The sequence below is a fragment of the Lithobates pipiens genome, unplaced genomic scaffold, assembly GCF_037356315.1.
Source record: "Lithobates pipiens isolate NorthernLeopardFrog02 unplaced genomic scaffold, aLitPip1_a1.2 Scaffold_8, whole genome shotgun sequence".
Taxonomy (NCBI): domain Eukaryota; kingdom Metazoa; phylum Chordata; class Amphibia; order Anura; family Ranidae; genus Lithobates; species Lithobates pipiens.
This window is the reverse complement of record NW_027507903.1, coordinates 4,382,186-4,399,243: the sequence shown is the minus strand read 5'-3', so window position 1 is coordinate 4,399,243 and position 17,058 is coordinate 4,382,186. Positions and strand designations below refer to the sequence as shown.

The window sequence follows — 17,058 nt, the reverse complement described above, 5'->3', positions numbered from 1 at the left end:
AAATACCACCAAAAGAAATCTCTATTTGTGGGGAAAAAAAAAAGGACGTCAATTTTGTTTGGGAGCCACGTCGCACGACCGCGCAATTGTCAGTTAAAGCAACGCAGTGCCGAATCGCAAAAAGTGGTCTGGTCTTTGACCAGCAAATTGGTCCGGTCTGTAAGTGGTTAAATAAGTGAAACACCATTGAGGATCCTTCAATTTATATCAATGATAAAAATACAATAAATGCAGAAATGGCGCTCCTAAAAAAACGAGGATCTTTTAAATAGTTACATTATTCTTCAAGATTTATATAGCGCCAGCAATTTACGCAGCGCTTTACAATATGAAAAGGAGACAATACACAGTTAGAATACAATAAAATACAAGAGGATTAAGAGGGCCCTGCTCAGAAGAGCTTACAATCTAATAGGTTACATAGTTAGTTACATAGTTTTAGATGAATATAGGCGTAAAGCAACTACTCATTTCCTCTCTCCATCAATCCCCGCTCTCCCTTTCCAGTTCCCTCGTTTCCTACCCACATCCTGCCACACAGAGGCAAAAATCCCTCGCTCACCTCGTAATATCGCATCTTTCCTCGCAGGTTCTCCATTGTCCTCAGGCTGTCTTCTAGTTCTTTCTCCTTTGCTTCCAGCAGGGATTTTAGCTCCTCTTTCTGCGATTGGAAGATAAAGATCTGTAAAGATGCACACAAACTTTTATAAAAGGGAGAACGAAGAACACAGATCTCCGGGGCCTTACCTCGTTCTCCAGGTCATCCGTTATCATCTGTTCCTGCAATACATGAACACAATGTGAGTGCGCTGTGTGAGAACAATTGTATTTCTATACTGCAGTCATCACAAAAAACTGCTGGAAACCCCACCTAGTTCCCATGTACAAAAAAAACACAGCAGCCTCCCACAACCCCCCATCTGGGTGAGATGCTGAAATACGTTATTTCCCGTCTCCTGCTGACAGGCAGTCAGACGCTCCCCCCCCCCCCACCCCTCATCTGCTGTCCCATCAGCTTCACAGTCCATGACTACAGCCTGGAGGAGAGTGGCAACCTGTTACAGCAGAAGGTTCCCGAGCAGTAATTGCAGCAGGTGGCCCGACCCGACTCCACACGTCTCCCTGGAGTTGCTGCTTTAGCATTCACGAAAACGCTAACAATTCATCCTTCAGGCCCGGTTCACACCGGATGCGGGTGCAGGGAACCGCATGCGATATGGAAAGGAATTGCGCCGCATTGCTGCTCAAATCACATGCAGTTCTGCAGCAGTGACATTCACGCTGTATGGCTCAGATCGCACTGTATCATAATCATGCAGGACTCTCTTATTTTATTTGCTGCACCAGAATTGGTTTGCATGGGTGTTCAAAACCATGCCACCAGGTTTTGCAAAATCGCACTGCGTTTTGCAAACCGGTTTCGCCACAAGTTCTGCAACGCTCTGCCTTTGTTGGCCGACAATTGTGTACCGTTAGTATGCAAGAATCACGGGAGGGCGTTCCTGCCGGGAGAACACAATGATCCCTGTTAGCAGCTATAGCCACTGGCAATGATCCTATGTAAAATCTTGACATGCTGGTTGAACCCAAGTTGATCGCTGGATTGACTTAGATACAATCAGCCTGCCCCACACATGGTTCAAATCTCGGCCGGACCCTGCTGAATCGGCCAAGATTTGGACCATCTCCGGCCTGATCTACACCGTTGCAAGGACTTTCACTTAGGGCTGCAACTAACGATTATTTTCATAATCGATTAGTTGGCCGATTATTGTTTCGACAGATTAATCGGTTAATAACCTTTAAAAAATATAATTTAGTTAATATGTAAAGTTAAAAAAAAAAAAAAGGCAATTTATTCTTAAATATCTCTATATGCAATGGTAAATATAAATAACCAACTATATGGTTAGGGAGCAAAATATGCAATCCACTCTGAGAATAACAGACAGAAGAGATATACTGTATATATGTTAGAGGAGAGAGATACTGTATATACTATTAGAGGAGAGAGATACTGTATATACTATTAGAGGAGAGAGATACTGTATATACTATTAGAGGAGAGAGATACTGTATATACTATTAGAGGAGAGAGATACTGTATATACTATTAGAGGCGAGATATACTGTATATACTATTAGAAGAGATACTGGATAAACTATTAGAAGAGATATACTGCATATACTATTAGAGGAGATATAGTGTATATACTATTAGAGGAGATCTATACTATTAAAGGGCCAATCTAGTAAATATCAGACTCATTAACTTTAACCCCATTTTGTTACTGGCCGATTAATCGATTATGAAAATAGTAATTGATTCATTTCATAATCGATCGATGAGTTGTTTCAGCCCTACTTTCACTATTCATAATGTGAAATATACAGTATCTCACAAAAGTGAGTACACCCCTCACATTTGTGTAAATCTTTTCTTCTATCTTTTCATGTGACAACACTGAAGAAATGACACTTGTCTACAATGTAAAGTAGTGAAGTGTGTGTGTGTTTATATATATATATATATATATATATATATATATATATATATATATATATATATATATATATATATATATATATATATATATATATACACACACACACACACACACACACACACTATATATAAAAATATAAGACACCCATTGCAATGGGCCCTGTGAGTTAACCCCGGATCTTCGACTTTCAGATTTTTATTTATCTTTTGCAAAGGATAAAAGTTAGAAGCTTATTAATTTCAAATCAAATCTCCCCACAGCAAATTAATAATATGCATTGGAAGCATCACCGAGTGCCACACATACAACATTTATCTGTCATCGGAAATGAGATCACAGGACATTATAGCAGAGATGCGAAGCGATGGCTTTGTGTGACCTCCCCGTCTTCACACACACCCACATACGGCTATATAAACAGACAATTTGATGAGCTATTACAAATAAAGCTCCTCGCACACCTGCATATTAAAAATGAAACAACACCAATAATCCTAATCAAATCTGTAACAAGCAGCCTGTCAATGGAAGGGGCACCTGGTTGAGCTGCAGCTGTAGTCCCCCCACTTTGTCCATCAGCCCCCGCTGCTCCAGCTGTATCTTCCTCAGCTTCTCCCGCAGGTCTTCATTCTCGGCCTCCAGATCCTGAATGAGGACAGGTGATGAGCACAGGTGAGTTACTGCAACGCTCTCCCCTCATAAAACAAACATACACACACACACACACAATGTATATAAAGCGGCACACACCTGTGACTGGTCCTTGGACTTTGCCAGCGACTCTTCTTTGGAGTTGGCCTTTGCCCATTTCTGTGTGGACAGAGCACATAAAAATGAGAAACAAACATGGGAAACGTGACCTCCGGGAGATAGAGAGGAAGACGGCCACATCGGGGTTTACAGCACCAGAGAGATCATTAATTATTAAACTGACAAAAAGGGAAGTTTCCCCGTCTGACTACACTGACGTCACTTCACTGCCGGGAGGAAAGAAATGGAATTGTAGGGATCAGATCATCCCAATGATAAAAGACGGGAGCAAAAAAACAAAAAAAAAAAAAAAACATTATAATAATGAAAAGTGATGGGATGGGGACTGCCAGGCAAGAATGTTGCCAGAAGGATCACAAGCAGCTGAGAAGTAGATAACCGAAAATAATGTGCCGGCTGCCCCGGGTAAAGCCATAAAGAGTCTCTTCCCAACCTCGTCAGTAAAAACGCACACTGCATTACATCCTATGGAAGAACGATCATCCGGCTAAGAGCGAGCACAAAACCGGTCACAGAACACGTGGCTTATGGGCTTGTACCCGGGTATGTCCCCTTATCAAATACATCTTTCTAGTACCAGTCTAGTTACAGCAGCGATTTATTCAGGGCTTTCTATTCTCAGAATAGGTGCAGGTATTCCCCCTTCCAAGTCATCTAACCTTACCGACCTCAGAACATGATCATCAGCAACCAGCAACAAAAGACCGCCCCCCTCCTAGCAACACTAGATTCCCCTAGCAACCAAAGTAGCATCTAGCAACAGAACAGACCATTGCCACCTAGCAACCAAAGTAGCCTCTAGCAACCAAAGTAGCCTCTAGCAACAGGACAGACCATTGCCACCTAGCAACCAAAGTAGCCTCTAGCAACAGGACAGACCATTGCCACCTAGCAACCAAAGTAGCCTCTAGCAACCAAAGTAGCCTCTAGCAACCAAACAGACCATTGTCAGTAAAAAATACAGTAGATCTCCCAGCAGCATTTGATCCCTCCCCAGAAAGAGCTGACCCCCTAAAATACATTCTTCCACCAGCAACAATATATAGATGCCCCAGCAACAAAATACCCCCCCCCCTCCACAACAAAACACCCCACCAGTAACAATACAGTAGATCTCTTAGCAGTCACCATCACAGAACCCTACCCCTCCCCCCAGTAGCAATAGATCCGCCTAGCAACAAATTACCCTGCTAGCAACAAAAATACAATACCCCTCTAGCAACAGAGCAGATGCTTGCATGTAAAAATACAGTAGCTCTCCCAGCAGCAGTAGATCCCTCCCCAGAAACAGCTGGCCCCCTAGCCACATACAATCTTCCACCAGCAACAATATATATATGCCCCAGCAACAAAATAACCCCCCCTCCACAACAAACCCCCCCACCAGTAACAATACAGTAGATCTCTTAGCAGCCACCATCGACGACAGAACCCCACCCCCAGCAACAGATGCTCCAGCATACCCCAGCAAAAATAGCTCTTTCCTCAGCAACAATAGATCCCCTCCAGCAACAATAGGCCTCTCTAACAACACATCCTCCCCAGGGACAATAGATGCTCCAGCAGCCAGCACCAATAGATCCTCCAGCACACCCCATCAATAAACCACCACCAGTAACAATACAGTAGAGCAGCCACCAACAAAAGACCCGCCCACAGACAACAATAGACGTCTCCCAGCAACAACTGACCCCCTAGCAACATAAGACCCCCCCCCCCAGCAAAAATAGATTCCCCCACCAGCAGCAACAGATCTCCCACCAACAATAGACCTCTGACAATAACAGATTTCCCCCTTCCCCCAGTGAAAAATGCTCGAGCAGCCAGAAACAAATAGCCCCCCCAACAGTAGATACCTCCCAGCAACAACTGAACTCCCAGCAGCATAAGAATCCCAGAATCCCCAGAAAAACATATCCCCCACCAGCAACAATAGATCTCCCCAACAATAGATTCTCCCCCCCCCCCAGTGATAAATCCTCCAGCAGTCGGGCATTATTAGACCGTTCAACACACCATCAAGAGCTGGAGGTTTCTAAACTGCGTTCCCTATGAAAAAAAGCCCTGGCTTTAGCTACAGACAGTTTTTTGTGTACATTTACACTCACCGCTCGTAGCGACATTTTGCTTCTTAAAGGATCAGGACCTGTGAGAAAATACAAAAGTCAGCACCATCTTCCACGCTTCCTCAAGGTCCATATCTTTATATACATTAGTGTAGTAAAACAGATTGCATTTTACGGCACCAAACAAACACTGAAAGAAATCACATTCCACTTTGTGGGTCCAGTTCATGACACCGGGGCAGCGGCACGGAAGGGATTTCAAGGACCAGACATGCACGTCATGATTTTGGGTGCAATAAACGTACAAATTCCAGCCCACAGGGAAAAACGTCCGCTCATCTCCCTCCTCTAGCTGGCGGCACTCGCTATATCGGTTCCGGGCGCCGTATCCAGGGGGAGGGGGGGGGGGGGGAAGAGAGGAAGCAAACGGCAACAGCGCAGCTGCCCAAATGCTTCCATCTGGCGGGCAGGAGTTTGTCAGATTTACACACAATCCCAGTGGCCAAGTCCGTACAAAGTATGGACTGGGCAGCAAAAGGGTTAAAAGCGATTGTAAAACGACCACTTTTTATTATTCAAAATAACAAACATGTTCCTCTTACCCCTGCTCTCTGCGATGGTATTGCATACTCCTCTTCTAGAGGAGGTCACCGGCATTCCTGGATTCTACTGCCCGCCGAGTGCCCCCATAGCAAGCCGCTTGTTATGGGGGGGGGGGGGGGTACTTGTGCACGCTCGTTCCGGAGCCAGCTGCAAGTCCATAGAAACGTGGGGCGTGGTTCAGCCCTGTTCTTCTGCTCCCTTCTCACTAGCTGTGATTGACAGCAACGGGAGCCAATGGAGGAGGAAGAGAGCCAAGAGAGCTGCTGCTCTCGTGCACAGTGCTGGATCGAGATGGGGCTCAGGTAAGTATAAGGGGGGATGGGGGGGAGCTGCATACAGGTTTATTTTATTTTTTTATAAAACGCATTAAAGTGTTCCTAAAGCCATTTTTCTTTTTTTAATTTTTATTAAAATAACATGCCTATACTTACCTGCTCTGTGTAAATGGCTTTGCACAGAGCAGTCCTGATCCTCTTCTTCTCCCCCCCCCCAGCGCTCCAGGCCCCTCCTCTTCGGCGTGGGGCCCCCCACAGAACTCTGCTTTTCATGAGGGGCTCCCGTGCATGCTCATTCTCAAGACCCGAGAACCCCGGGCACCCCAGTCATTCTCAAGTCCTGCTGTTGCATTCATCAACACAGACAACGCGACTGGGCACGGCCGCCGCCCCCCCCCCCCCGTGTCCCCTCATCACAGCTTTTGAACCACTCGCTACTATTAATCTGTGCAATGAGGAGGGAGACAGCGGCGGGAGCCGCTGCTATTGTTCACAACGCTTGATCGGATCTGGCTCAGGTAATAAAAAAAAGGGGGTGCGAGGTTCGAGGTTGCAGAACCCCCGAACCCCAGGCCCCCCGTTTTACTTACCCCAGCCCTAGAACTTGACCTACAGGGACGCGCTGTCTTGGCTCTTGATTGGATAGATTGATAGCAGAGCAGTCATTGGCTCCCGCTGCTGTCAATCAAATCCAATGACGCGGGCACCGGGGGGTGGGAAGGAAGGTTAAAAAAAACAAAAAACAAAACAAAAAAAAAAAACCTTCTGCCTTTGGAACCACTTTAAAAAGCACAATTATATAATAGAAAAGCACTAGGAACCCCCCCCCCCCAAAAAAAAAAAGTTTGACCTCTTGGTGAACTTTCGACAGCGGTCTTTATCTGGGACAGGATCTCAAGATTATCTCCGATTCTGCTGTAATAGGCGCAATCATGTCCCAAAGAGTCTACCAGTCCGACATCCGCCCCGGCTCTCAACAGGACCTCCACAGCCTCTTTGCAGCCGTATTCACATCCCAACATCAGCGGTGTCCTGGAAACATAAAAAAAGGCTTAAGAGATTTCCTCCTCAGTCCACAACATCCCTCTATCATAACCTCGATTCATTTTAGATTGTAAGCTCCAAGGAGCAGGGCAGTCTGCTTCCACCTGTATTGAATTGTACTGTACTGTCTGCCCACATGTCGTAAAGTGCTGCGCAAAAACTGTTGGCGCTATATAAATCCTGTATGATAACCACTTGACCCCTGAAAAATCTACCCCCCCCCCCCCCTCATGACCAGGCCATTTCTTGCAATACGGCACTGCGTTAAATTTAACTGACAATTGCGCGGTTGTGCCACGCTGTACATAAATTACATTTAGATTGTTTTTCCACAAATAGAGCTTTCTTTTGATCACCTCTGGGTTTTTAATATTTTGCGCTATAAAACAATATTATTTAACTTTCTGCTATTAGACATACCCAATAAAAAAAAAAAAAAAAAACTCAAGTGTCTTCATAAAATTTAGGCCAATACGTATTCTGCTACATTAAAAAAAAAAATAAATAAATAAAAATCACAATAAGCATATATTGTTTGGTTTGCGGAAAAGTTATAGCGTCTACAAACTATGTTATATTTACACTGGAATTTTTTTATTTTTTATACTAGTAATGGTGGCGATCAGCGACGTGTAGCAGGACTACGATATTGCGGCGGACAATCTGACACTTTGTGGGAATCGGTGACACGAATACAGTGATCAGTGCTAAAAATATGCACTGTCACTGTACTAATGACACTGGCTGGGAAGGGGTTAAACATCTAGGGCGATTAAAGGGTTAACCGTGTGCCTAACTAGTGTTTATGTGTACTGCTTTCACTTGGAACCCATACACACACTATTAGATTTTCTGCAGAATTTTGTCTTCAGATTTACCAAAACCACGTAGTGCAAGGGCCCCGCCGCATTGCATACACATTGAAACTCTTAAGGTTTGACCTCATATTACAGGGATATGCAATTAGCGGACCTCCAGCTGTTGCAAAACTACAAGTCCCATCATGCCTCTGCCTCTGGGTGTCATGCTTGTGGCTGTCAGAGTCTTGCTATGCCTCATGGGACTTGTAGTTCGGCAACAGCTGGAGGTCCGCTAATTGCATATCTCTGTCATATTATATGGTTTTGGTAAATCTGCAGACAGAAATCTGCAGAAAATCTAATAGTGTGTATGAGGCCTAAGGGATGTGTACTGCAAGGAAAGAAAATCCATCAAATCCCCTCTGACAGGACAGAGCTCTGCATTGTTTACATAGGCAGAGCTCCATCCTATGTCTCTCCTAGGCAATCAGCGGGTGCGGTGGCCATCCGTTGGCCAGCACACGCCGGTTGGCTTCCGCTGTGACTGAATCACAGCAGAAGCGGCACGCAAGCCCCCCCCCGGAGGTGCAGAATCACACACATTATATATATATATATATATATATATATATATATATATATATATATATATATATACACACACACACACACACACACATATATATATATATATACACACACACACACACACACATATATATATATATATATATATATATATATATATACACACACACACATATATCACACACACACGCGGAATTCTGCACAGAACGGTTGCCCTGTAGCTATAGGGCAGTCTTTAACCACTTGAGGACCGATCCTCTTTTTTTTTAGATTTGTTGTTTACAAGTTAAAAACAGTTTTTTTTTTGCTAGAAAATTACTTAGAACCCCCAAACATCATAATTTTTTTTTTTTCCCCTCGAACACCCTAGAGAAAATAGTGGTCACAATACATTCTGTCACACCGTATTTGTGCAGCGGTCTTACAAGCGCACTTTTTTTGGGGGGGGGAAAAGAAATACACTTTTTTGAATTAAAAAAAATAAGACAGCAGTAAAGTTAGCCTAATTTTTATTTTTTTATATTGTGAAAGAAAATGTTACGCCGAGTAAACCGATACCCAACATGTCGCGCTTCAAAATTGCACCAGCTCGTGGAATGGCGACAAACCTTTACCCTTAAAAAAAAAATCTCCATAGGCGACATTTAAAAAAAAAAAATTCTACAGGTTGCATGTTTTGAGTAACAGAGGTGGTCTAGAGCTAGAATTATTGCTCTCGCTCTTCCGATCGTGGCGATACCTCACATGTGTGGTTTGAATACCTTTTTCATATGCGGGTGCTGCTCACGTATGCGTTCGCTTCTGCACACAAGCTCGGCGGGACGGAGCGTGTTTAAAAAAAAAATATATATTTTTTTTTTAATTTATTGTATTCTTTTAGTTTTGACACTGTTCTTTAAAAAAAAAAAAAAAAATTGTGTCAGTTTTATTCCTATTACAAGGAATGTAAACATTGTAATATAAAAAAAAAAAAAAAGCATGACAGGACCTCTTAAATATGAGATCTGGGGGGACAAAAAGACCTCACGTCTCATGCGCAGTAGGAAACGGGCAGTGAAGCCATAAGGCGCCACTGCCCGTTTCCCTTAGAGGGAATGGCGGCGCCGGGACCCGAGAGCCGAGGGACGGGTCAGCCTCGGGCGGCCGACATCGCGGGCGCCCTGGACAGGTAAGTGTGTTTATTAAGTCAGCAGCTGCAGTGTTTGCAGCTGCTGACTTTTTTTTTTTTTTTTAAACGGCCCTCCTCTTTAAGAGCTATGGGCGGAGGTGAAGTTTTGACATCAATTCTGCCCTGCAATGGTATGGAGACGGGTGGGGGGGGGGGGGGTCATCTTTCCCTCACTCAGCTCCATACCCAGGAAGGAGAAGGATTTGATTGCTTTCGCCGCTACCGGCAGCTCCAGTAAGTGGCATAGGGCATTGGAGAGCGGTGGGAGAGGGGAGCCTTCCCCACCACCAGTAAAAGTGATCTTGCGGCGAATCCGCCGCAGAGACCACCATTATCGGAAACAGGACCGCCTGCTGAAGAGGAGGATACCAAAGTTATGGTAGCTAGCTGCATACCACACCAATCGTGCGGTGGTCCGGAAGTGTTTTTTTTAACTGGATATTAATAACTATGATATTAGATCCCAATAGACTTCTGACAAAGCACTTACTTGTTCTGCTTGTCTCTTGCATTGATTTCAGCACCTTTCTCTACCAGAAGCTGGCAAATCGCTGGACGGCACATCTGAGTGGCCAAAGCAAGCGGAGTCCTTCCATCCTGAGTAGACAGAAGGTCAGCAAATCAGTGCGCCCATCTTAGCTCAAGATCAAAAAAAACAGAACAGTGGTGGGAGTAAAGTCTGACTGGAGCGGCAATAACAAAAAAGAGAAGGAAAAGTCCGGCTGGAAGTGGGTGAAAGACGCAGGAATTTCTGAATTCTTACCAAGTCTTTGGCGTTCACTACAGCCCCGTGATCACAGAGAAGCTGCACGCTGGAGCAGCAGTCGGACATCGCTGGAAGAGAGGAGATGTGCGTTATAGTAAAAGAAACTGCATAGTTACATAGTAGCGGAGGTAAAAAAAAAAGACACAAGTCCATCCAGTCCAACCTATGGGTGTGATTATATGTCAGTATTACATTGTATATCCCTGTTTGTTGCAGTCGTTCAGGTGCTTATCTAATAAATTCTTGAAACTATCTATGCCCCCCCCGCTGAGACCACCTCCTGTGGAAGGGAATTCCACATCCTTGTCGCTCTTACAGTAAAGAACCCTCTACGTAGTTTAAGGTTAAACCTCTTTTCTTCTAATTTTAGAGAATGGCCGCGTGTCTTGTCTTGTTAAACTCCCTTCCGCAAAAGTTTCCTCCCTATTATGGGGTCCCCAGTCCGATATTTATATATTGTGGGGTCACCAGTCCGGTATTTATATATTGTGGGGTCACCAGTCCGGTATTTATATATTGTGGGGTCACCAGTCCGGTATTTATATATTGTGGGGTCACCAGTCCGGTATTTATATATTGTGGGGTCACCAGTCCGGTATTTATATATTGTGGGGTCACCAGTCCGGTATTTATATATTGTGGGGTCACCAGTCCGGTATTTATATATTGTGGGGTCACCAGTCCGGTATTTATATATTGTGGGGTCACCAGTCCGGTATTTATATATTGTGGGGTCACCAGTCCGGTATTTATATATTGTGGGGTCACCAGTCTGGTATTTATATACTGTGGGGTCACCAGTCCGGTATTTATATACTGTGGGGTCACCAGTCCGGTATTTGTATAATGAAATTATATCCCCTCTCAGGCGTCTCTTCTCCAGAGAGAATAAGTTCAGAGCTCACAACCTTTCCTCATAACTAATATCCTCCAGACCCTTTATTAGCTTTGTTGCCCTTCTTTGTAGTCGCTCCATTTCCAGTCCATCCTTCCTGAGGACTGGTGCCCAGAACTGGACAGTATACTCCAGGTGCGGCCGGACCAGAGTCTTGTAGAGGGGAGAGTTATCGTTTTATCTCTGGAGTTGATTCCCTTTTTAATGCCAATATTCTGTTTGCTTTGTTAGCAGCAGCTTGGCATTGCTGAGCCCATCATCTACTAGGACCCCCAGGTCCTTCTCCATCCTAGATCCCCCCAGAGGTTCTCCCCCCAGTCTATAGATCGCATTCAGATTTTTGCCACTCAAATGCATCATTTTACATTTTTCTACATTGAACCTCATTTGCCATGTAGTTGCCCCTCCCCCCATTCATTTGTTCATATCACAGACGTCATTTTCAAAAGGCAGAGTCATACATGGCAGACCATAATGAGCTACAGAAATAGGAATGTAGATCCTTCATAAAGGCTTCACCCCATTTGAGAAAAGCCATCAGTATTCTTTGAAGTAAAACCAGAAGGTACAACAGAATGTAGGCTGGTATGAAAGGTCTTGCACAAAGCATCAAAGCCCTATAATCATACTGAACTAGGTTGTGGATTGCAATATTGAAAGCATCACTAAACCCTGGCTAAAGGGGATTGTAAAGACAGAAGGCGCATTCTATGCATTAAGATAAAAAGCCTAAAGAGTGTAGACCCCCCCCCCCCCCCCCCAACACTTACCCGAGGTCCCTCTCTGTCCAGCAATGTCCATGAGTGTCTCAGCTGTCCAGATTCTCCTTCCTGATTCGCTGAGACACAGCAGCAGCACCACTGGCTCCCGCTTCAATCAAAGCCAGCTAGCCAATCAGGGGGCAGAGAGGGGGCGGAGCTCCGCGCCTTAACGGACACAGGTAACTGTGACTCGGCTCGGGTGCCCGCCATAGCAAGCTGCTTGCTGTGGGGGGGGGGCACTGAACAGGAGGAAGGGGCCAGAAGTGGGACCCTGAGAAGAGGAGGATCTGGGCTGCTCTGTGCAAATCCACTGCAACAGAGCAGGCAAGTATAATATGTTTATTATTTTTATAGGAAAAAAAAAAACAAGACTTTACGATCACTTTAAAAACACGTAATGGTAAAGGTCGGCCTCCTATCTTATCTTGATGAACTAGCTTTAAGCTGCCCCTTAGACGGAGCAAAATTCAGCCGGTTCAGCAGGAATTGGCCCAAATTTCAATCTATGGGCAGACTGGTTATACTCAAGTTTTTGAAAAATGTTTTCATGCAAAACACTGCTGGCATCTATAGCAGCCGACAGTAATAATTACATTTTGGCGTGGGGAAGGCGGGGAGCTCCATGTCAGCACAACACAACAACACTGAGGATGGAATCCCCCTCCCCCCCTTCCCTATAATACCCAGACTGAATCAAGCAATTTTGTTTCCTTCAACCTGCGGTCATTTCCACCGACTCTGATCCACCCTGCAGACTTTTCAGGTGTCACTCCCAAACTTCCAGTCTAACTTTAGCAGTGCACATATTGCAGTTGTATGGACTCTCTCTTAGAAGTTTAAAGCGGCTGTAAGATGCTGGGAGTTTTTTATTTTTTTTCGGACCTGCAAGGTAAAGGCATAATGTGCTAGTATGCATCGCATACTAGCACAGTATGTGAAACTTACCTGAAAACGAAGCCCTGCAGCGATGTGATGAAATCGCTGGAGGCAGCGTCCATCTTCTCCCGTCTTCCTTCCTTCCACAATGACGCAACGCCTGCACGGGGGAGCCATCATGCACGGCACTGCATTTTGAAGGAATGGCACAGGTGGCCCTTCCTTCAGAGCGCATGCGCCAATGACGTCATTGGCTGCATGTAATGTAGATATCTCCTAAACGGCACACGTTTAAGGAGATATTTACAGTACCTATAGGTAAGCCTATAAGTACAAATTATGCCTTTTTCAGGGCTGGGCTCAGCTCTTCATTCTTGGAGCTGGCCACTCAGCTGTCGGCTAATTGCCAGCCCCCATCTCTCCACAGTTACTCAGCTGTTGATGATATCCTGCTTGTCAGTCCTGCCTACTTAAGCCGTCCAGCCCAGAGGATCTCTGCCTTCACCTTGGTCAACATCAGAGACGCTCTCTGGCATTCCTGTTAAAAGACTTGCTTGGCTGGCATCCCTTCTGGCTCCAGATCCTGCTTGCTGTTTTACTATGCTCATCTCTGGCTCCCTGATGTTTGGCTTGGCTGACTATCCCTTGTGGTTCCTGAACTCTGGCTATGTTTTGACTAAGTTTGTTCTATTAACTTTTATTAACAAGTGTGATTTAGCTATACTTCTATCTCGGTCTAATTAATGGTTTCTGGCAGTAGGTGAAGGCAGAGATCCTCTGGGCTGGACGGCTTGAGTAGGCAGGACTGACGAGCAGGATGTCATCAACAGGTGAGTCACTGTGGAGAGATAGGATCTGGTAATTAGCAGACAGCTGAGCGGCCAGCTCAGAGAAGTAAGGTTTAAGCCCAGCCCTGACAGCCTTTGAGTTTACTTCCACTTTGAGTCTGCTAAAATCTGTAAAGAATGTTATCATAATGTCAGAGTAAGATTGGGGTGATTGAAGAACAAAAAAGGTGAATGTCCTGGACCACACAGTAACTGAAGTGACCACTGGTACCTGCGTCGTGCAGCGCTGTCCTCCCCTGCAGATCCACATTCTCTGTTGGACAGTTGAACTACAATGAAAAAAAAAAACAGAGGCACAGAAATATACAGTTATAAAAACAGACACCAAGAAAATCTCTGATTACATTGATTTCTGGTACTTCTGACACATTGAGGAAGACTAGCCACATAAAACAGCAGCAATGTTTTTAATCCTTCTGCATGCGCCTGACTCTTAGGGCCAGTTCACACCAGAACACGGCGCAGGAAATGCACGTTCCCAGCACCGCGTTCAAAATGCACTGCACTTGTGTTCTTCAGCGGGTGCCAGTGTTAACGACACCCCAAAACACAGGTCACAAACGCAGTGCGTTTGGCTGTACTGAATCACATGGTACAGTGAAGGGCAAACCATGCAGTAGTATCATGTGATCAGGTTGCTGTGCGTTTTTTTTTTTAAAGTAGTCCATGCACTCTTGATGCAGTCCAATGAATGGACTGGCACCGCACCTGGATCATATGTAAATAAGACATGGCGTGAACTGGCCCTTAAAGACTTCATTTGATAAACAGTAAGCTGCCTTTGCAGCAAGGGTTGTGTTTTTTTTTTAAAACTTATCAGGCCCATCTTCGGTGGCGGGCTCGACAAATCCCAGGCATTATGGCGAGTAGAAATTGTGCCCTGGAACATTTGCGGAAGGGATCACCGCTTCAGGTGCATGTGTGGAAATGGCACTCTGCAGCTATATGCTAGAAATTACGCCCTGGCGCCTGGGCTTTTGTCAGCCCATCTCTGTCTGTGGCTACACTGTGTTCTCATCTCCCCCACTCGGAGCCTCTGCCCCCACCCGCCCCCTCCCCCCCCCACCTGCTCACTCCTCAAACTCCTTTGCACTTGCTGTTGGTTGCTAGGACCACCGATGTCCTAGCAACCAATGGCGCTTTAGCCACTGCGTGTGCACACATGGGATTCCTATAGCTTGCGGCACGCCCATACATTCTCTTTGGGTCATCTGAGTGCCACATTCAGACTGGTCGCCCAGCTGCCACTGCTTTGCTATAGCATTCATTGGCTATAGAGGTGGCAGGGGGCCGGCTACGCATTGACTGGCTAAGGTACGAGTTTTACACCGAGACAGAGCAGAGAGGAAGGCATGTTCACCAACATAAACACATATATATATATATATATATATACATATACACACACACACACACACACATATATATATATAAACTAATTTATTCAGGGAAGCCTATCCCACACCCACCTAACAACTGTCCCCGAGTCACCCCCATCAAATCATTCTCTGCAACTATTACCTTTTGTACCACCAGCCCCTCCCTTTAAAATGTAAGCTCTACGAGCCGGGCCCTCCTGTACCTTTTGTATTGTACTGTAATTGTGTTGTCCCCCCTATACATTGTAAAGCACTGCGTAAACTGTTGGTGCTATATAAATCATGTATAATTAACAAAAAAAAATTATATATATATATTTTTTTTTATTATGTATCACTGACAGCCAATCACCCCCATATCATATATACAGAGGAAATAACTGGCTCCTAGATCCAAAGAAAAAATATTTGTCGAGCCCAGTGTTTAGTGGCGTTACAAATACTGGCGTGAGCCAAACAGAGGTCTCTCTCCAGACCTAGTTTACAAATCACACCCACCACAGCCCCAAATTCACTTACCTGGAGGAGCTTCTGCAGACATAAGGAGTGCCCATACTTCGCTGACAAATGCAACGCATTTCGCCCTGCCAGAAGGAAAGAAGTAGACTTCAATGACAAGTCTGATGAAGACTGTATATGTAGGCATCCTGAACATAAAAGATATACTTTGTGACCGACAGGGTCGACCCGGTTGTTCGCGGGGGGCCCCCCCGGGCTGGCAGTTGCCGGTCCTGGGGGGTCTGCTGCGACGGGCCGCTGGATGGGTGCTCCCTGCAGCCCTCTCTTATCTGTTCTAACTGTTCTACTATGTTGTAGTAATGCATGACGTGTAATGCACTCTTTGAATATAAATAAATATGTTATTTGTAAAAAAAAAAAAGATATACTTTGTGATGTTGTTTCTATTTTTTATTTATTTTTTGGTTTGTTTCAAGCACAAGTACTGGAGCAGCTACAGGGAATAGAATTAGGAGGAGAGGAGAGGCCGGCGTACACACTGACTATGGAAGAGACAGGGAGAGAGGAAGGGGGGTGATGCAGAGATGCTGAGGAGAGAGCTGGATGACAGAGGCACGTAATCGGACCACGCCATCAGAGATCAGCAGCCATGATAAACGTGGTCAGTTTACAGAGGGGGAGACAAGAAAAGGCAGGATCAACCAGGCGTTGTACAACATATAAAAAAGGGACAATTGACATGGCAAAAGCCCAGTGCTAGATCTTATGCCTTATTATAAAATAGGTTTTAGGGTTACAACCAGTTTAACATAGGGAGGTGGAAATGAGAGGAAGAACAGTACTTCTCTCTTTTTATAACCGGCCATGCCAGCAGTATTCTTTTCTCCCCTACAAATAAAAAATAAATAAAAGGAGTAATTTTTTTGGCCAATTGGGATTTATTTTAATGCCACTCAATGTCAGCAAGGGTGTAGAGCATCCTTTGCAGAACTACAAGTCCCATGAGGCATAGCAAGACTGACAGCCACAAGCATGACACACAGAGGTGTCTTGTAGTTTTGCAACAGCTGGAGGTCCGCTAATTGCATATCCCTGGTGATTTCCAGCACTTTAGACCAAAAGCTGTGGGTCAGAGCGTGAATCCGGGCGTGAGGAGTTCTTTCAATTTGTTTGTTTTGAGCTACTGAGCTATTGAATGAACTCCTCACACCCAGATTCACACTCTGACCCACATCTTTTTGAATACCCACAC

The 17,058-nt window shown here is 45.0% G+C and overlaps 1 protein-coding gene across 1 annotated transcript in view; it reads right to left on the bottom strand.

Moving 5' to 3' along the window:
• UACA (uveal autoantigen with coiled-coil domains and ankyrin repeats) overlaps positions 1-17,058 on the bottom strand; it is a gene marked incomplete in the record, with an annotated part of 128,754 nt that overhangs the window by 33,031 nt on the left and 78,665 nt on the right. Inside the window, 10 exon segments of the mRNA XM_077472453.1 lie at positions 563-661; positions 748-780; positions 3,045-3,152; positions 3,258-3,317; positions 5,387-5,424; positions 7,073-7,254; positions 10,313-10,419; positions 10,586-10,656; positions 14,180-14,237; positions 15,867-15,931. Of these exon segments, the coding sequence (XP_077328579.1) occupies positions 563-661; positions 748-780; positions 3,045-3,152; positions 3,258-3,317; positions 5,387-5,424; positions 7,073-7,254; positions 10,313-10,419; positions 10,586-10,656; positions 14,180-14,237; positions 15,867-15,931 (821 nt within the window).